We start from the raw sequence: 20,596 nt of genomic DNA on the forward strand, positions 1-20,596 counted from the left end.
TTGCATCCTACTTCTCCCCAATTTCCTTCAAGTAATTCGATGCTAGGAAGTTGTCAGGGCAGATGCTTGGCAGATATTATTGTTTCTTGCTGCCATAAATTTCGAAGAAAAGTATTCCAGGAGATGAGATCTCCTGCTCGAACACTAGCTTGCCACTAAGACTCATTCTTCTCTGGACAATTTGAAGTATAAAGTTCCCTTTGATCTTTATATACTTGTAAAATGTAGTTGTTTTGTTTCTGAGCAGAAAGTTTAAAATCATATTTTGGGATTGAGATCTATGATTGGTTGCTTTTCCACGAGGCAGTCATGATCTGAATGGTTGATCCCTTGATTAAAAACAAAAAAACAAAAATACGTTTGATCACCTAACCTCCTAATTGGTGTTTTTTCTAGTCTCCCACTCTGATTTCCTTTTTCAAGAATAGGACATCACAACTCCTAATTGGTATATTTTACTCTCCACTCTGTTTATCTTTTTCCAAGAAAAGGACCTGCGCCAACAAAATAAGCTGATTTATCATGACAAGATTTCGTTACACAACTTTCTTTAGAACAGCAAAGCAAAGGGCATCACAGATGCTTTTGCTATAGAAATTGTCAGCAGAGGGGATGATTACAATCAATGTATCACAGATGTTAGTTCCATGACTATGAAGTTTTTGTGTTACAAATTAACATCAAATTGAATATGGTTTTTGTCAGCTAATTAATATCCAGATTTAATTTGTGTTATCCACCAAAAGAGAAAAATTATTGCATATATCTTCATCTCCAAACGAAAAATTCTACAAAGTAAACCTGATAATGCAATGGACACAAACTTAAAAAGCAAGTAACATGTTTGATCAGTTTTCAACAATGGGCTAGAGGTGACAATGGAGATTTAGCTGGTAGGCGTCCCTTTGCCATTTACTAAAACCATTGGTGGCTACTAGCTAGCCACTTTTTAAAATCTTAGGGACCTGTACGAAAATTGCCCCAATTCTAAGCATGCAAAATACAATTTTGTGAAACCACTGGATTTTTAAAAAAAAAAAAAAAAAATTTCCTCTGTTTTTTTGTATTCAAGAGAAGTATATATTTGATGGAGCACTTTGGCAGTACATGATTTATTTCACCTTCCTTGGTCCTTGCCTATTAAATAATGCACAAAAACAGTTTGTAGCCCACATCTCCACAATTTCCTTAATGGTGGAACTTAATTTACCTAGGCAAATTTTACTATTTTAGGCAGGGCAGCTTTCTTGGTGCGACAAGGCTCAATGAGAGGATGACCAAAGGGAAAAGAATCAACCCAATGAAGCAGAATTTGATTCCTTAGTTTGTCATATACAACTAATACTACCATTTTGCAATTATAAGTTGTTGGAGAAGGTTTTTAATTCATTCGATTGGATCTTCCTAATCCATCTAAAGTCACTTACGCTTCATTAATTTTTAACCATATCATGTTGGAGAAAACTATAGCCATCTCAACTGGTAAAGAAGTATAATATAATGGTCAAAGGATAGAATTCCTCACTGCTAGTTCAATAAAATATTAACAAGTCTTTGGGCATGATCTAGCAAAATATTCTTCAGAAAGATTTGCTTTTGCTTGATCACTTATTTTATTATTATTATTATTTTTTTTAAATCTCCACCTTGTCATCCAATCTAATCTAACTCCCTGAAATTCCCAACAGCTTAAGTTTAAGCTGGTAAAAGTGGAATATATATATATATATATATATATATATATATGCCACAACCATGAGTCGAGTTTGCAAGACTTTTTTTTTCTTTGAGCACCCGATATTTTCACCTTTAGTAAAATTAAATCGAATTTGATTCAAAAAGCGTCCATAAAATTCGATTCTTATTTGAAGGTGAAGGTATGGTCCAAAATTTTTCAAAGTGCTACATACAAGAGTCAAACCTATGATCTCCCATTGGCATTAGTAACATGTTGACCGGCTGTCCCAAGTTCATGAGTCCAATTTGCAAGACTTGGAAATACTGATAATATATTTTATAATAAAAGTGAAAATCTGGAACATGTAGACAATTTAGTCGTATCATACTCTATTATTTTAATCATTAAGCTATCCAACAAACGGCTAATTTGGTCTATTAAGCCTGCCTTCTTTACAATTTGATCAAACAACATAAGCTGAAAGCTATAATATGGCTTTGTCGACCAGATCATAATTACTAAAAACACAAAATTAGCATTATGCTTAGATAATCAAGTGAGTAATTAAGTTCTCAAGCTTGAACCCCATGGCTTTTGTTATTCATCTCCAGATAACGTGCATCAACTATGCTGGTAATTTCGCTAGCAAAGCCCTTCAATGCATCAGGAGGTGGAACATCAGCATTCATCTTCTCATATATGTATGTCCACTTCAAGAAATTCTTTCCATGTTTTGGAATAATTTGGAAAGTGATTTTCAAGGTTTTGTGCATCTTCATCAGGTCACCCTCAAATATAGCATTTAGGTTCCAATCAAACTGCTCCCTTCACTTTTCTTAAATCATTACAATTCTCCTATTAAAAAAATGATAAAATAAAAGTTCGATTCTGTTTATGATATGGGCCACCCAATGACCCAAGCTAAATTTAATTATGGGCTTAGTTTCTCTCTGAATTGTTTGGAGTATGAAATATAACTGGACCACCTTTGAACCCGGCCAAATTAGACATTTATACAGTCTGGATTACTGGACAAACTGGGAATATGCATTTCTTAATGGGCCTCTTCTACATTCTTGCCCGAGAAGATAGGCCCCGTCTGGTCTCAAAGATATGGATAAAAGAAAAGGAATATTGAAAATGAAGATTTACGAATTTAGTATTTTTCGTTTTTATTCTTTTAGTTTGTTGAATAGAAAGGCATATAGCTTGAGTAATGAAGTAAATAAAGTATAAAATCTTTATACTTTTGTTTTTTACAGTTAAATAGATCAATTTTACCCGAAAAAACAAAAGGGAACTAGCTAACATATCCAATAGATGGCCAAATTATAATTTGGTCCTTGAAGCCTACCTTCCTTACACTTTGATCAAACAAACATACATTGAAATCTACGGTATGGCTATACCCTGATTTATGATGGTAATCAGAGTTGAATCCATCTAAACTTTTAATTTCTAAGAGCCACAAGCTCGCATTATCATTAGATAATTAATTGAGTAATTAAGTTATCAAACTCGAACCCCATGGTTTTTTTTTTTTTTTTGAATTCAGTTCTAGACAATGTGCATCAATTAAGCTGGTAATTTCACTAGCAAAGCCTTTCAATGCATCAGGAGCAGGAACATCAGTATCCCTCGTCTCATATAAGCACGTCCACTTCAAGAAACTCTTTTCATCATTTGAAGTAACTTGGAGGGTGATTTTCAAGGTGATGTACATTTTCATAAGATTCTCCTCGGATAAATCGTAAGTGATCCACTGGTTCTTCTTGTCTACAGCTTCCACAGTTTGCATTGAAGTCAAAACTTTCCCTCCTGCAAAAAAAAAAAAAAAAATTATATATATATATATATATATCACATGAAAAATGGTTCATTCATTAAGTGGTATAAACGTCAAGCCCTCTGACTCAAGGATATATGGGCACACTTTTGTAGAATTCTGTTTACACAAGAAAATTTGGAGAATTAGCACAAAGTTCATATGGTTTTTGGCAAGTGTTAAGTAATTGTTGCAATAACAAAAACCATTGAAACTAATTTCTAGATTTTTGCTTCTAGTGTTTCTTTTAGGGCCTAGCAGTGTTAAATGGCATCTAGTATTTCTTTTGATTACCATAAAAACATAATAGAATTACCGGTTAAAAGAGCAACGTCACAAAAAAAAAATTTTGACAAGAAGAATATTCTTACCAATGGAGAAATGGACAAGAAGAATGCAGCCCACATTTCCCCAATATCCTGCAAGTAATTCAATGAGACGAATCCTATCCGGGCAGAGTTTCAGTAATTTATGTATCTTGCTGCCCAAAATTTCGAAGAAAACATTTCCAGGAGATTTGATTTCCTGGACAAATTCTAGCTTACCGCCAAGGCTACACATTATTTTTAGTGCCACAATTTTCCAGTATACACTATGCACTTGATGAATTTTGGATAAGTCCTCGTATACATACCAGGTCGAAAGTAAACTCAAATCCTTTTACAGAAGTACGTTACAATATAAATTTTAGTTTTAGCGTTTGTTTGCTAAATCAATCGTAGTATTCTCGTGAGCTCATGCCATGCCAAGACAAAGAAACGGTAAAATGGGATTTACGTTACTTACTCGAAATGAATTTTTTTTTAAAAAGAAAAATACAAAGAAATTAATGTTAAAAGATTTACTCCTTTTCATAAATTTTTATCAAAAAGTACATAGGGAAAGGGATGGGTTGGGTGATTCGGGAAAGGGAATGTAAGTGAGAGATTTTGGTTTTGAGCTTTCCACTCACGCTATTAAAACATATAAATTCAAAGTGTATGTAATTAGACTAATTTTGGGAATTATTTATTCTAACATGGTCGACATTATTGATGAAATATGGCATCAGCAGAACCTAACACTTTGAAATTCATCTGTCCCAGAATTTCAAATGGTAACATTTTTCCTTAAAAATTTGGAATATTTATTTTAGGGAGGTAAGAGCATCCAGTGGAATTGAAATATGAATTTTGGCTAACGGGTGTGCAATTTGCCCTCGTTGAAATATCAGCTTGGCTAACCGGTGTTCAAATGGCCCTCGCTAAGTGGGACATTAAGCATTAATTTTGAAAAAATGTAATTACTTTGAAAAAGTTTATAAATTCAGGGGATATAATAATTGTGATTGTGTGAATTTATATGGTAAGTTAGATGTAATTTAGGTACGTTAACAAGTATCTACCTGGATGGGAACCTTTACAAAAATCCTAAGGCATTGTTGTTTTGAGAGAATGGGAGGGAAAGGAAAGCAAACGGAAATGGAGGGATAAAGTTTTTAAATTTTGGATTAGTTTTTGAGGAGAGAAAGAAAAGGATTTGAAGGGAAAGGGAGGGATAAGAATAGTTTTTTTTTTTCAGTCTGCTTCACATCCAAAAGTGGACAAAATTAGAGAAAAATGACATCAAAATTAGTGAAAATTCACGTGTTTATAAATTAAACTTTAAACTATGGATAAAAATGTAATTGACGATCGATAGTGTCCTTTCCTTTCCTCCCATAATCCAAACAAAATAGATGGACTCAGATTTCTTCTACTCCCCTTTCTTTTCTTTTCCACTAGAGCCTTCTCCTTTCGTTGTCTTCCCTTTCTTTCAATCCAAACGGTGCCTAAAAGAAAATACAAGATGATGCGACTAAAAGTTTATACCATTCCTATCGACTGTCAATTGCATCAAAACATGAACTTTGTCTATATAATGTGCACGCTTTGTCACTGATTTTTGTCGAGTGCTTAGACCATGATTGTTAGTGTTGCTTGTTGGATAGTTACTCTCAGTAAAATACTTCGAGATTTTAGGCCATAGCATATACTTATGGCTTATAAAGTGCATTACTATAGACAAAAACTACCCAATCAGCAACAACGGTAATATTGGGTTTAAATGGTACAATACACTAGGATAATGTGCATTTTACCGACTTCATGAATGTGAAGAACTAAATATTAAGTATTAATTATTTGTTTTTTTGGATATAGTTGGCTTCAATTAGCGCTCAAACTCGAGATCTCACAAGGAGAAAGAGATATTTTTTTGGTATGGTTTCTCTTTATTACTAGAGTTGGTATCAAATGTACTTAGGAGACAGATAACTTAAACGACCTTAAGCGAGGGCTATGAGCTATAAAACAAGAAGAGGACGAACTACTAGAAGAAGAATATGGGCATAGTAGGGTTCCAAACAAATCGAATTGCTCGCTAGCAATTCGAGTCAAAAGTTGACTTGAGTTAGATCAACATCGAGTTCAAACTAACTAAGTCGAACTTCAGGTCAAATTCGAGTTCAAAGATGCTTAACTTGTTAGCTTGCGAGTTAACTCGATTTTATATATTTATATTTATATTTTTTATTTTAATAGTAAAACTAGAATTTTGCCCGTGCCTTACTATGGTCTATTTTTATTTATTGCGAATTTATACAAATATGAATAATTTAAATACGAAAATTAACAACAATTCTACGTGTTCATTCATACTAACTTTAAAAAATTAATGTATTCTAAAAGTTCAATTATTTTAAAGCTTTACTTGTTTTGGCCCTAGATTCATTTTCCTCAGTTATGTAGACCACTGGACATTATTTTTTTTGCCCCTATTATTTTATTTTAGTTTTCTTTTGTGTGAAATTTTGATCACGAAATATAACTAGAAGCACCTGGACCTGTCCAAATTAAACACATCTATAGTATGGATTACTGAATAAAAAGGAGCTTATGTATTTTGCTAAGGGGCATCCTCCACAAAGTGGCACAATTCAAAGGAATTCTTACGCAGGTAGACAAACCCGTTTGAGATGGGGATAAATTAAAAAAGAAAAATTGAAAAGGGAGATATACCACCGTTTTATTAATTTTTTAAATTTGGTAAGTCTTTTCTTTTTGAAAGGTTAGTTTGGTAAATCAACTCAAGTAATGAAGTAACAAAAGTATAAACTTTAAACTCTTTACAGTTAAACAGCTCCCAAAAAAAAAAAAAAAAGGGTCAGTTTGCTAAAGAATACAATCTAGCTCTCAAGGTTATACTTCTCATCAGCCATCATACTGCTTCTGCTACTTTAATTGTAATAAGTTCATGCTGGTAAATGTATTTGCACCAAAGTCATGTCCAAATATTTATTATCTGAGTTAAAAAGAAATATAAGTGGTGCGATATTTTGGAATTATGATTCTTTACTTTAATGGAATATATTAGACTAGTTGGCCAAATAAAAGAAATCATTTGGGGTTATATTTTGAAATCAGCAAATTTGCCGAAGAAAAATAGGTCCTTGCCAGTACGAAGCAACCACATGTATGTCACAATAAAATCACAAATATTCATTACTCACAAATAATATTTATTTATGTTGTTCAACTTTTACAAACATTACTTGTGAAACTAACAAGCATTAGCTTTATAATGACATAGCACTTAATAGCACACATTTATTCGTGCATCCATTTTAGAAGACACCATAGCAACTTCAAACACGCTAAATACTTAGAAGAGATATGTCTATATATATAGATGGTTCAAGGATTTTTGATATGATGAGATTCAATGTCTTCAACCATGTGAAGGAAAAAGTTGAGCAAGGTTCCTGGATGTGGGGTATCTTCCTTCAGCTTCTCATAGTCGAGAGTCCATGTAATCAAACTTTCTTTGTCACCAAGAACATCAACATGGTATATGATAGTGAAGGTCTTGTACAGCTCCATCAGATCTCCTTCAATCATCTTAAATACGATTGATTTCTTTTCTTCATTTATGTCTTGAATAATCTGCTTTGCCACCCTATCTTTCCCGTCTGTAAAAATGAAAAGTAAATCAATTACAGACTCTCCAATTCCTAGTCAACATGCTGGTAATCCAAAAACAAGGTTTGCGGAATTCTTTCTTTTCTGTTTTTAGGATAGACAATACTATTTACACAACCAGGGAAGTATTCTCGTTGTGAAATACCTGGTATTTCGCATAAAAAATTTGAGAAAAAGCAAAAGAAAAAAAATTCTGTAGTATTAATTGATTGAATTCTTTACGAAGATGGACTTCCTTAATTAACCTCTGTAGTTTCCACAATCAGATTATTGTCTTTGTAGAAATACTAATAATAATATTATTAATAGTAATAGATCTAGTCCGTTTTTCATTAAAACTTTTTCCCGAGGCAGATATTAAGCTTTTATCCTTTCTTTTTTCTGGCAAATAAGTTAGATAACTAGTTGTGTGCCAGTTCAAAGCAGGGAAAAACAGATGGAGAGAGTTTAAATCAACTTAGTCCAGAAGCTGACCGACACGCAACAAAAGCTAAATGAATAAAGGAAAAACAAGAAAAACTGCGGGGAAGAAAGTGCTAAAATAAGGAACTTGAATATTGATTCCATACCATGGGTATAGTGCCAGCAGATTTTGGATCCAACAGTTCCAAGATCACCACCAAGCAAAGTAAACCCTTGAACTTTCTCAGGAGTCATGGTGGCAAGATGGTGTGGTCTTTTGCTGAAGGCATCATGGAACACATCTCCAGCAGGGCCATGGATGTTAGTTTGACCAATCATTTTACCTTTGAGCCCCATTTTTTTTTTTTTTTTTTTCTGAGAAACTGAGAAGGAAATGACCAAATACTGCTGCAGCAAAAAAAGGCAAAGAAATATTGAAGGAAGTCTCAGTTGTGGTCTGCTAGACTATCCCTCTGCTCCTTATATAGTATAGAACTGATGGGTGACTTCACCCCCCACCTCCACCCCCACCCTTTCTTTTTCAGGCTCTATAAACCACGTAAGAGGAACCAATTATCTTCGCCAGCAACTATCATTTTTTTTTTTTAATTCATGAGATGTTGTATTGGTACATCAGCCCTAATAAATGATACTCAGCATCCATTAAAATGTGATTATCCTCATTTTCTATTAATCTATAATCATATTACATCTATAGTTTTGCACTTAGGGTCAACAGACTCGACACCATTCATTTTTTTAATGCCTACAACTAAGGTTTTCTTGTGGGCAACTTAAATTTTATTTTGATCAATCCTCCTTTGTCACCTTAACCAAATTGGATAGAATGAGGTCCATCCTTAACAAATATTTTTGGATAGATCTACTTCTCTTCTCCATGCCCAAAATGACGGCATCGATGAATTTCAGATGTTAGTGAAAAGCAATAAATCATATGTTCCCTTAAATGGTTTTGGGTAGGTGATGACTGAGGCTGTATTATTACCAAAAAAGATAAAACTGTATCACATGATTCACAGATGACACCTCATTTAAATCTTCATAATTGCTTGCCATTTCCCAATCAATGGGACCATATTTCATCACGGTTTATCTCTCCAATGCAATCTGTATATATATAATGGTTTCTTAGGGCAGTAATTAATCGGTGGCAAGGCCTTGTTTGGGCTTTGGATTGCAATTTTTTTCAAAAATTTTGAAGAATATTCTATCAACACATTTCACAACTCTTACCTCACATGTGTCACATTTGCCAAAAAAGTGCTACAATATTATTTTTTAAAATAAATCCTACAAACTCCAAATAAATTTAAAAAAAAAGGGCATTCTGTTAGGTTCATGAATAAAATATTATGTTCCACATTGATCTGAAAGATAGAGAGAAAACGATTAATATGTAAATAAGGGTCTAAAACCTAATGATTTAAGTTTTTGAATTAGAGTTAGGTTTCTGATTTATATATTCAACTCTTTGGTGGGCTTTTTCGAGGTGTTAATTCCTATCAAATTCAATTTATAAAACTTTTTAACCTGTGATGTTAAATGGGGAAATCATCTAAAGCTAGGATTCCGCTAAACTGGTAAGGTTCATATACACAGTCTAAGAAAAGTTCGTGTTTGGGTCCTGCTGCGGTGCTTTCTTACTTTGTTTATTTTACCAGCATGAGCTCAGCTCGATCTCGACTGTTTATTTCACGTCAGCCGAAAATTTTGAAATCAATGATCCAATGGATCGAACCAAGTTCATGTGGTCCGATCCATGTCGAGAATTTAATAGTGCGCTTGGCAAGCCAACCACACCGATACCTCACCTGTTCCCATCAACCTTCTTTTAAGTTTTCAAATTATTTTCCATCTTACACACATTTTACACATATCAATAACATCTTGCACACATTTTCCACTTCGAGTGAAACCATTCATTTTTTAGTGCCTATAACTAAGGTTTTCTTGTGGGCAACTTAAATTTTATTTTAATCGATATCTCTTAGTCTGATTTTTGCTTTACGACAAGAATACGTCACCAACATTGGATAGAATGAAGGCCATCCTTGACAAATTATTTTGGAGAGATCTACTTCTCTTGTCCCCGGCAAAAATGACTCTCCAATAATGACTCCTAGAAGTTAGTTAACACAATAAATGATATGAATGAGTTTGGGACAGCTAGCAAGCAAGTTGCTAATGTCAATAGTAGATCGCAAGTTCGACTCTACATGTGACGTCTTGAAAAACTCCGGTAGGATGCTCACCCCCGAATAAAAGTCAAACTTTACGGATTCTCCTTGGACGGAATCCGGATTAGTTTTACTAAGAGTGGAGATATCGGATGCTTAAAGCAAAACAAATAAATAAATAAATAATGATATCCTCTTCTTACATGGTTTTTGGTAGGTGACAACTGAGGCATACTATTACCAAATGGGAAATAAACTGATGCCATACCACTTCACATGATTCACACAACACATAAAATTTCTTAATTGTTTCCGGCAGTGGGGCCATATTTCATGGGTAAATTTGGGATCCTTATCAAAGATTAATTGGGAGACAAGTTAAGGCCTTATTTGGATTACAGTTTTCTTAAGAAATTTTTTTACGTTTTGCGTGAACACATTTATGAATCATATTTTTATTTCACATATATCAAATTGTTGCAACATATTTTTTTTACAAAAACTTTTAAAAATAGTAGTCCAAATGGGTTCTTACCTATTTAGGACTTCGATGTTTTCTCTGGTTTTAGAATTACGTAACCTTTGCCTCTTCCTGAACTTTTCGCTGCCAAAAAAAAATCTAATTAAAAACTCGTCTTATGTGGATGCGGGGCACTGGTGAGTGAAGCAAGGCCAACGCCGTGGTGTAAATGTGTAATATGGGACATTGACTTCAAAATTTGGAAATCAACTATCGATCATCAAATTAAGCTCATCCGGTCCAATCACCATAAATTGGATGATTGTTTTGGTTCAACCGCACCAACACTTAACCCATTTTATGTGTATATATTATGTGTACTGAGGATAGCCATCCTGGCTCGGCCATATCGAGCTCAACCCTTTGTTATTTGGGATGGGTTGCCACAAGTCTTGGTTACCTATGCTAGACATCGCATGCGGATAATCGAGGTGACTCCCACATCCATTGATACCTTGGATTGGTGCTGTGCTTGACACGATATCCGAAGTCTTATCAGAGAACTTGACACATGCATGGCGGACAAGACATCTGATGGGACCTGTCAACTGCTTCGTGCTGTCAAATCAGACTGGACATGTTAGTTCCTGTTAGGTCCTAGGAAGTTGAAACCCACTATTCCTTCCTCCCACTTGTCCCCTATAAATACTACTCCCTCTCCTTCAGAAAGGGGGAGGAGAAAAAAGAGAGTAAGGACTCTTCTATTTCTGTTTCATTATTAACTTTCCAAGAAAACTAACTTAATCATCGGAGGTATTTCGAGGGAAAATGCCCTGTCTAGTATGTGTATTAAGAAAAGAACACCACCAAATCACCTCGATCAGGAAGAGGAGGCATCAGGTCAGCTCGGCTTGACCATTTAGGAACAGCCTCTTCATGTGTATATCAACTTTCTTTTAATAGGATGAAGACAAGTTTGCAGTAAATACCAAATACCCACCAACTACACCTCACATCACCCCGTTTTATGTATATCAACTTTCTTTTTTAATGGAATGAAAATAATTCGGGAATAAGTTTGCAGTAAATACCAAATACCCACCAACTGCACCTCGCATCACCCCGTTTTATGTATATCAGCTTTCTTTTTTTAATGGAATGAAAATAATTCCGGAATATGTATTTGTTTTCTTACGAGTTTCAATTGGATACTCATTAAGACATCTAAAGTACAGTAAAATTATCATGTGAAAATACATATTAACATTTATTATACCTCCTAAATTGCAACATTTTTTTTCAAATTAGTTATACTTTTTCAAAAAAAAAAAAACTAATATCTAGTACTTTTTTAACGAGTGGCCAATACACACTCGTTAGTCAAACCGTAGAATTAGATACCCAAATCTTTTAACCCAAAAAAAGGTCCAATTCAGTCGGGGGGGCCAAACAAGCTATATGTCATTCATGTTTGGGGGGGTTAAATTCTCAGAAGTGATTTTTATTGTGAAAAAACAAGATATAGCCATATAGGCAAAGAAGTGGACTGTATTAAATTGGGACATCGTAATTCGTAATCTTTATCACAGCAACCTTACTTGAAATACGGGAATTAATGAAAGTTAAGTGCACTGGACATTATTTAATGTATTTAATAAATTAATAGAGGCCCCTTTGATTCTTGACTCATGGATGCAAAGAAACAGGTCCCCATAAGAGTTAGAATAAAGTTTGGTACTAAAAAAATTTTTGTAGGAAATTAAACCAAGCTATTTTAGTATTAGTCTCCTAATTCTTTTTGGTGTCTTATTTGTCTAGTTTCCATATTAAATTAAGAAATCTCAATCAGTTTTCAAGTAAGTTTTGGGTTATAACTGTATTTGTTTTAAAAAATTTTGGAGTCTATAAATACTAACAGCTTAGTAAGTTATTATTTGAAGAGTTGACTTGAGTTTTAAGAGTAGGTTTGAGAGAAAATCTCATAGTTAAGATTTGTGAGCGAAAAGTTATGACTTGATATTTATTATTGCTGGGTTTTGAAATAAATAAATTATTGAGTATTTGTTCTCCTCCTCTTCCCACATATTTTTATATGTGTCAAAATTGTTTCTGCTGTGCGCGAGGATTTTTGGTGTGCTAACAAGTGATATCAGAGCTCTAGACTTTGATCCTGGGGTTTGTCCGCAAAATTGGGGCTTGGAGCTTGTTCGTGAAACTAAAGTATGGATCCCCATTATTTACAATATTGTCCTGCTTTTATCTTTGATGGTAAAAATAATTTTGAGACTTGGAGGTCAATGATGAAGGATTTTTCAAAGATATTGGAATTTTGGAATATTATCCAAAAGGGGTTCACAGAATCTATAACTAGGGGTGGGTCAAAAAATCCGTCGATCCGAAAACCTGACTAATTCGATCCGAAAAATAGGATATCTGATCCAACTTTTTTTAGCGGGGCAGATGCGGGTCGGGTACCCTAAAAAGGGATACGAATATGGATCAAGAAAATAAAAACCCATGGGTACCCGACCCGCAAGGTATATTATGTAAATATTAAAAAATTAGGGGTCATTTTATAATTTTATAATTTTTAATCCTAAGTGTAAGTAAAGTGACTCACAACCTCATATTCTAATCCCATATGATCCGCCTCTCCTTATCTTGTTTGAAAAAAGTGAATATTCTTGATGAAACCTAAACCAAATGAACAAAATGAAGAAAAATTTGTGAAACTCTATCATAAAAATTGTTTATCCATTTCATTTCCATTTCATTTTATATTAAAAATTAGGGTCCTAGTTGGGTCACCGTCTGAGATTTTCATTTGCAAGAAGAAATCAAATATTGAGAGATTTTCTTGGCCCTAGTTGGGTTCTTTTCTTGGGGGTGGTCCTTTTCATCCTAGTTGGGTCCTTTTCATTTCATCCTAGTTGGGTTCTTGGGGGTGGTCCTAGTTGGGTCCTTTTCTTGGGGGTGGTCCTAGTTGGGTCACCGTCTGAGATTTTCTTGGCCAGAAGAAATCAAATATTGATACCATTAAGCCTAGAAGATATTCTTTTCAATTAAAAAGATGCAACTTTGGTTGGTTTTCAATGCATTTTTCATAAATCTGCAAGCTAACTGAGTGTCCCGGGCAAAAATTAATTGGTCGCGAAGTTTTAGCATTCATAAGACTTTAATGTTTTCTGTGATTTTGGAACTAGGTAACCATACAATCTTTCTGAACTTTTCTTTACCAAAAAAAAAAAAAAAATTATAGCAGGACAAAATTAATAGGAGTTCATGTTATTTGAAAAAATCTAGTTTTATGTGGATCCGATGGACCGGCGGGTGAAAGATCAATATCTTGAAATCAATATTGACTTCAATGTCTTGAAATCAAACATGTAACATCAAATTTCCTCCTGTGGAGAGGTTGTTTAGGGGGAGTTTCTTCTCTCTTAAAGATTTTTAGTGAGAGTTTCTTCTCTTCTAAAAATTTTTAGTGAGAGATTTTGTGGTTAGTCTACCTCTTATATTAGATATAGATTTTTTGAAATTTGGTTGTCACCATGTCAATTCTCACTTTAATATATGAATTTAAATCAATTCATTATCAGATTTAGAAGGAAGCATGCGGTATAGTTGGAAGCATACGCGAATGATCTTAAGATTAAAAATATTTTATCTTTTAATTTTTTTTAGAATTTCAATGTTATACGTTATTGATTTTCTAGATTTGTATAATTGATATAATTTCTGTCACTAACGCAGATTTAATGAAATGATGCTGTTTTTTTATTAAACATAAATGTGTCATCAAGTTGAGCTCATGCAGTCCAATCATTGTAAATATTGATTTGAGTGTTTGGATTGTCAATTATTTCACTTTATTTACACCTTATTTATACACACTTATTTGCTTGCATCATCAGCATATTTTTTAATCACCTTTTTATCTTACATATATCATATCAAAAAAGTGCTACAGTACTTTTTCACAAAATTTTTTCAAATAATTTACAATCCAAATAATGTAAAGGATGATGCTGTTGGTCAACTGCCCAACACCTCCACTATTTTTATTTTTTTAATATTTATAGAATAAAGACAATTTAGCAATAAATACCAAACACCCACCAATGCACCTCACCGCACCCCGTTTTCCGCACATCAACTTTCTTTTATGGAATGAAGATAAGTTAGGATTCAATAACCATATCCTTTAACCGACGAAAAAAAGAAAGAAAAAAAGAATCCGATTTAGTCCGAGGGGCCAAAGAAGCCATCTGTAATTCATAACTCATATTTGCAGAAATGATTTTAATTGTCAGAAGATCAAAAGATGGGCAGAGTAGTGGACTGCATTTAATTGAGATGTTGTAATTCGTAAACTTTATAAGGGCACAAGAGTTATGATTAAATTTGGTACCCAAAAAAAAAAGCAAAAAACTTCGATAAAGCATTCTTTTTTTTTTTAATGAAACGATAAGATTTTTTCATTCACTAAAAGGAATTTACATGTGTGAGCAAAGGCTCGAAAAGCTTTACAACTAGTGCTCAAGTGCACTGAGGAAAGTACCATTCCTCATTCACAAGAATGCCTAAGGCATAAAAACTAAGTCTTTTACAATTTGTCATATTTTCTTCACTAACCAGCTCAAAAGAGCACATGCAAAACATCTTCTGCAATTCAGTAATATCATCAACCAATGTTGCTAAACGGCTTTCTGAGGAGCTCTGATGCCTTAACTGTCTCAGTAATTCTTTGTTGTGGAAAAGGATTTTGATCCTGTCCCAATGTTGCTCCATAGCTTTACTTAAGACCAGTTTAACTGCTACCGCATCATCAAGGATCTTCGTTCCGAGTGTTCTCTCCTTTAGTGCCCATTCTACAATCCTTGTGTGCTGGTATGTCCTAGCTATGGCTCCAACTCCAAATGAAGGCTGTCTTTGCTGGCTTGTTGTATTCACTTCCAGTATTATGATCCCCTCATCTTCATGCTCCTGCTGATGTACTGTTTGGTTGACAGCTATTTCTCCTGTGCTCATGCTGTCCTTAGTTTTTCCTTGTTTCTCTTGTTTCATCCACTCCTTCTGAGCCTTGTTCATTGTCTTCACCGGTGGACATCTGTTTTGATTTTCAAAATCCTTCTTATTTCTTTCTTTCCACACTTGCAGAATATTTGCAGTCAGTCCAATATGCTGTGCCCCTTCTAGTCTTGTCTTTGCCTCTGATATTTTGCTCCACCATCGTTTGAAGTCTCCTTGTTGATCTCTAGCTCCATCCCATTGTATTGGGGTCACTTTCCATATATCCAAGGTATTTGGGCAGTTTAATAGTAGATGTTCCACTATTTCCTGGCTCTCCCCACAAGCTCTACATATTGAATCTCCCATTCCTGTCCTTCTGAAGATTGCTTCTCTGACTGGCAATGCCCCTTTGATGCACTTCCATATAAACAGCTTAATCTTATGTTTTATGTTAAGCTTCCAAAGAGTATTCCATATTTGTTTCAGTTGTTGGCTTTCTTCCATTATGCTTGGACCAGCTTTTCCTAATTTTGCCTTCTCAGTACTGTTATTTTCTTCCATCAAAAGTTTGTATCCAGAACTTACAGAATAACAACCTCCTGCATTGTGTTGCCAAAAATAGCTATCCTCCCTACCTATTGAACTGATAGGGATGCTTAAAATCCTCTCTCCATCACTTTGGTTAAAAACTCTAAAAATGGTGTTCCTGTCCCATCTTTTCTGAATGATAAGCTCGTGTACTATCTTTAGTGAGCTGTTAAGAGGTCTTGGGGTAGAAGGCTTACCAGAAGATGATCCTGGAATCCATTTATACTCCCAAATGTTTGTGCTTTTCCCATTGCCAATCCTCTTGATCACACCTTTTTCAACTAAGCTTCTGGCTCCTAATAGACTTTGCCAAATCCAAGAGACATTTTTTTGAGGTTTGCACTTGAATATGGAGTCCTTAGGGAAGTACTTAGCTCTCAGTACTCTACTGATGAGTAGATTTGGATTGGTTAAAACTGTGAGAACCCGTTTTGCCCTAAGAATTTTCCTAGGGTTTTTCCCCTTTAATTGCTTGTTTTCTGCATTTTCTGGCTTAGGAAAATTTTCTTGGTGGATTTTATGAGTAATTATAGTTTTTAGATGATTTTCCTAGCATTGGGTAGTTTTTGCAAAATTACGGATAGATTATGGATGTGGGCCCCGCTAGTGCGAAAAGTTCGGAAAAATTCGGCCAATAAGGTTAAGTTTCGGATACTGTGAAAAATTTATCGGGTGATAAGAGATAAGTAGAGTGTGTGATATGATTGATGTGAGAGAGAAAAGAAAGGATAGGAATGCATTTATTGGAGTGCCACATGTCACCATGATATTGGTTAGGACTTCAGAGTTACTATTCTTTTTTTTGACTATTTTGACTAAGTGGTTAATATCTTCAAAAATCACTAAAATTCACCATTTTTCACCTCTTGTTGGCCGGCCCTCTCAAGCTCAAAGAAGGAAGAAACTTCATCAATTTTCAAGCTTCCATTTGGTCCAATCTTCCAAAAACAAATACCTAAACTAGATTTCACTCCATAAAATTCCTCCCTTGGGTGCTAGTAAGTAGTTTAGTGAAGTTTGTTTGAAGACTTAAGGTGTCCAACATCTTCCTCTCTCTTGATTACTTGGTAAGTGGTATATGAACACCCTCCTATATCTAATGATGTTGAATTTATGCCTAATGGTGGCTATTGTGTTAGAAATTGTGGATTATTTCATGGTTTGGAATGAATTGGTTGAGTTTTTTGTTTTTTGAGGAATTTTCTGGTTTCATATGTTCTTGATGGTGTGGTTGTTTTTGATGGTTGGTAATAAGGGGCTTTGACTCTAGTAGGTGTGAATTGTTGATAAATGCAATCAATTTTGGATTTGGATTGAATTGAGAAATGTTAGGGTTTCAAAACCCCTAATTCTGTCCGGTTTTAGATCATAGATAGAGGCCGAATTGGACTTTGCTCAAAACATGAAAGTTGTAGGTATTGATGAGTATGAAGTGTCTGCAAAATTTCAGGGCATTTGGAGTCGTATAGAGTGAGTTATGCCATTTTTACTGTTGCTGTTTTTGGTGAACAGAATGTCCGAACTGCGATAGTAATTGCCTGTTTTGACTGGAATTGGTTTGGATTTTGTTGTTGGTGTCTTCTGATGAAATGTAGCTTGATGTCTTAGCTTTCATATACCTTTGGAATCAATGCATTTGGACCTGTGTAGGCTGAGATAGACTGATTACAGTTTTGTGTGATTTGGGAACCTGCAATTACGATTCTGGGTTGGTTTTCTGCATTTTTGACCTAGTTGTACTAGGATTTGGACTGAGTGGCCTTCTACATTGTTGTAGCCCTGTCTCTTAGCTTCTCGATGGTGGGTCTTGCACCCTCATCCGATAAGCGTAGCGCATTTTGTGCCATTACCGCATAAGGAGGACGAAAACTGTTTTTTTGTTAAGGACAAGTTAGTGCATTGCTGAATTTTCTGGTTTGCTATAATGCCTATATATGCATAGAAAACCTTATTGGGATTGTGATTGGCATTGCTTTATGACTCGTTATCGAGTCTCATTGCACTTGTTTGCATGTTCTAGGAAGTGACGGTGGTGCACGACGTTCGTTTAGCGACGGTGCTTGACACATCACCTACTTGAGTGTGAGTATACTACTCACTTGAATGTTACAATGTGGCTTTGTTATATGTGATTTTGGTGCCTTGAAGGCTTATTTGGCTATTGGAATGGATTGAGGTGAGGGTGTACTTGACCGCCCTCACCCCTTGTGATACCGTTAATGACTGATTACCGTTTTACTGATATACTGCACTTGCTATATGAGATATTGAATTCACTTCATGAAAAACTGATTGGGTGTCGTTTGGAGGAGTATCCAACGGCCTTACTGTACTACTGAGCTCAACCCCGTTGGTAGTCAATTGAATCGAGCCGGCGAGGGTTTGGTCGTGAAAATTGACATGCCACGGGGACTGTACTGAGGAATCTTGTAGTAATGAGACTCTTGGTTCCGGTATACTCGAGTATTACCAAAAGCTACTGATTGGAGTGCGGGCCCGGTTGGGGTATGTTTGGTGGAAGGAATGGGAGTGAAGTGGGTTCTACGGTTGGTACTCATGAACGTTGACGGAGAGTCAATGAGATTGGATCAAGAATATAAGCGTGGAAATGGGCTCTTGAGAGCCGTCCGTATCCTTTTACCGACTTGTCTTATTTCTTAATTGCGTACTTGAAATGAAAGTTTAAGGTTAAGTGATCTTTGTTGATTATGTGATAGTTGCTCACTGAGCTTTAGCTCACTCCGTTCCATTTGTTTTCCTTACAGGAAAAATGACTATTTTGAGAAAGAAAGGATCATACTTGTTGGTTGCCAAATTGAGCCATGTATATGTCTATTTTGAATAGCCCTTTGCATGAAACCCTAATGTGTATTGGGTTCACCCTTTTGATTGACAAACCGAACATGTGTATCCATGAGGAATAGCTTTTGACATGCCAATGTGGTTGTAAATGTTGAATTTCATTGTATTTATGTTTGGTTGACTTTCGGATTGATTCGGCTTGCAAACGGCAAAAGGAAAATTTTTGACGGAAAGGCACTGGATTGAATCCGGCCAGGAATCCGGCCAGAAACTGGCCGGATTGTCGGCCGGATTGCGTTGGAAAATTTTGAATCCGTGAACTTGCTCACTGGACAGTATCCGGCCAAGAATCCGGCCGCTAATCCGGCCAGGTTCCGGCCGGATTTTGCTGTCCAGGCCACTATTCATCGTTTTCGTTTTTTTTTATTTTGATTATTTGATACTTGTGGCTTGTCCGAACGCGCTTTTACTTTCCCGAAACGTTCTAGATCGCGTGTAACTGCCCGTAGTCCTGGCGAGAGCTGGGCAGGCAGTCCGCTAACCCCTTTGGTTCGCCTTAGGGGAAAGTGGGGCTGTTACAAAAACCCTCCAGATCTGCTTCCCCAACAAAGCCTTATTAAATGCTTCTATATCCTTGAATCCTAAGCCACCTTCAGATTTTTTCAGTGCCACTTTTTTCCATGACAGCCAATGCATCTTGCTTTTCCCATATGTCTCTCCCCACCAGTAGTTAGCCATAGATGCAGTAATGTCTTTGCACAGCTTCCTTGACAGTTAAAGCAGAACATGGCATATGTAGGCATTGCCATAGAGACTACCTTCAGCATTACCTCCTTACTTGCAGTACTTAGTAACTTATTTTTCCAATCCTGAAGCTTTCTTCTTATGTTGTCTCTGATGAACCCAAACACCTGATCCTTTGTTCTTGTTATCACCATTGGGAGACCTAAATATTTCTCTTGTGTCATTTCTACCATTCCACCCAGAGCACTGCATATTTCCTTCCTTTGTTCCAGATTCATGTTTTTGCTAAAAAATATAGCTGATTTATCTAAATTGATCAGCTGACCTGATGCCTCTTCATACGTTTTGAGGAGCTTCATAATTTCATTGGCCTGATGAATACTGGCTTTACAGAAAATGAGTGAGTCATCTGCAAAGAAGAGATGAGTAATGATAGGCCCTTGCCTACTAATTCTCAGCCCTTTTATCTCATTTCTTCCTTCTGCTTTTCTCAACAGGCTTGAGAAACCTTCTGAACGGATTAAGAAAAGGTAGGGAGACAAGGGATCTCCCTGCCTTATTCCTCTCCCTGGTGTAACAAAGCCTTTGATTTCTCCATTGCAGTTGAAAGAGTAAGTGACAGACTTCATACAACTAGTAATCCAATTGATCCATTGTGGACAGAATCCCATCTTCTGCATCATTGCCTGCAAAAAATGCCACTCCACTCTATCATAGGCTTTAGCCATGTCCAACTTGATTGCCATGTATCCTTCAGTTCCTTGCCTTTTATTTTTGAGGTAGTGCATGTACTCATGGGCTATATTTTAGTATTTTACACTCGCGCTACGTCAGAAAATGGAACATGAACATAGATGAGGCATTAAAAACTTATGTTACGTTAAATAT

General features: G+C 35.5%; 3 protein-coding genes across 3 annotated transcripts; all 3 read right to left on the reverse strand.

Annotated features, from left to right (window-relative positions):
• Positions 1-2,250: 2,250 nt before the first annotated feature.
• Positions 2,251-3,476, reverse strand: LOC113718556 (MLP-like protein 34). The gene is made up of 3 exons (XM_072072162.1): positions 3,242-3,476; positions 3,033-3,088; positions 2,251-2,451 (listed from the first exon to the last, which is right to left on the reverse strand). Exons 1-3 carry the CDS (start codon positions 3,474-3,476, stop codon positions 2,251-2,253), a joined length of 492 nt encoding a protein of 163 aa, XP_071928263.1.
• A 3,548-nt stretch (positions 3,477-7,024) lies between these two features.
• LOC113719667 (kirola) lies at positions 7,025-8,369 on the reverse strand. Its single transcript, XM_027244929.2, has 2 exons — positions 8,071-8,369; positions 7,025-7,491 (listed from the first exon to the last, which is right to left on the reverse strand). The coding sequence occupies exons 1-2, from the start codon at positions 8,258-8,260 to the stop codon at positions 7,217-7,219; spliced, it is 465 nt and encodes a 154-aa protein (XP_027100730.1). The 5' UTR covers positions 8,261-8,369; the 3' UTR covers positions 7,025-7,216.
• Positions 8,370-15,100: 6,731 nt separating this feature from the next.
• On the reverse strand, positions 15,101-20,454 carry LOC113718557 (uncharacterized). The gene is made up of 2 exons (XM_027243453.1): positions 19,689-20,454; positions 15,101-16,458 (listed from the first exon to the last, which is right to left on the reverse strand). The coding sequence occupies exons 1-2, from the start codon at positions 20,452-20,454 to the stop codon at positions 15,101-15,103; spliced, it is 2,124 nt and encodes a 707-aa protein (XP_027099254.1).
• Between the last annotated feature and the right edge of the window lie 142 nt (positions 20,455-20,596).

The sequence above is a fragment of the Coffea arabica genome, chromosome 11e (genome assembly GCF_036785885.1).
Source record: "Coffea arabica cultivar ET-39 chromosome 11e, Coffea Arabica ET-39 HiFi, whole genome shotgun sequence".
NCBI lineage: Eukaryota > Viridiplantae > Streptophyta > Magnoliopsida > Gentianales > Rubiaceae > Coffea > Coffea arabica.

Bases quoted from the DNA above. Each gene is read 5' to 3' on its own strand.
- LOC113718557 (XM_027243453.1), bottom strand. From the start codon at position 20,454: ATGGCAATCAAGTTGGACATGGCTAAAGCCTATGATAGAGTGGAGTGG. The intron at 16,459-19,688 runs GTGGGGAGAGAC...AAAGTCTATTAG, and splicing joins GCATCTATGGCTAACTACTG to GAGCCAGAAGCTTAGTTGAA.
- LOC113718556 (XM_072072162.1), bottom strand. From the start codon at position 3,476: ATGCAAACTGTGGAAGCTGTAGACAAGAAGAACCAGTGGATCACTTAC. The intron at 3,089-3,241 runs GTCTAGAACTGA...ATCATAAATCAG, and splicing joins CAGCTTAATTGATGCACATT to GGTATAGCCATACCGTAGAT. The intron at 2,452-3,032 runs GTAGGCTTCAAG...GACCTGATGAAG, and splicing joins TTGATCAAAGTGTAAGGAAG to ATGCACAAAACCTTGAAAAT.
- LOC113719667 (XM_027244929.2), bottom strand. From the start codon at position 8,260: ATGGGGCTCAAAGGTAAAATGATTGGTCAAACTAACATCCATGGCCCT. The intron at 7,492-8,070 runs GTATGGAATCAA...TCATTTTTACAG, and splicing joins CTGCTGGCACTATACCCATG to ACGGGAAAGATAGGGTGGCA.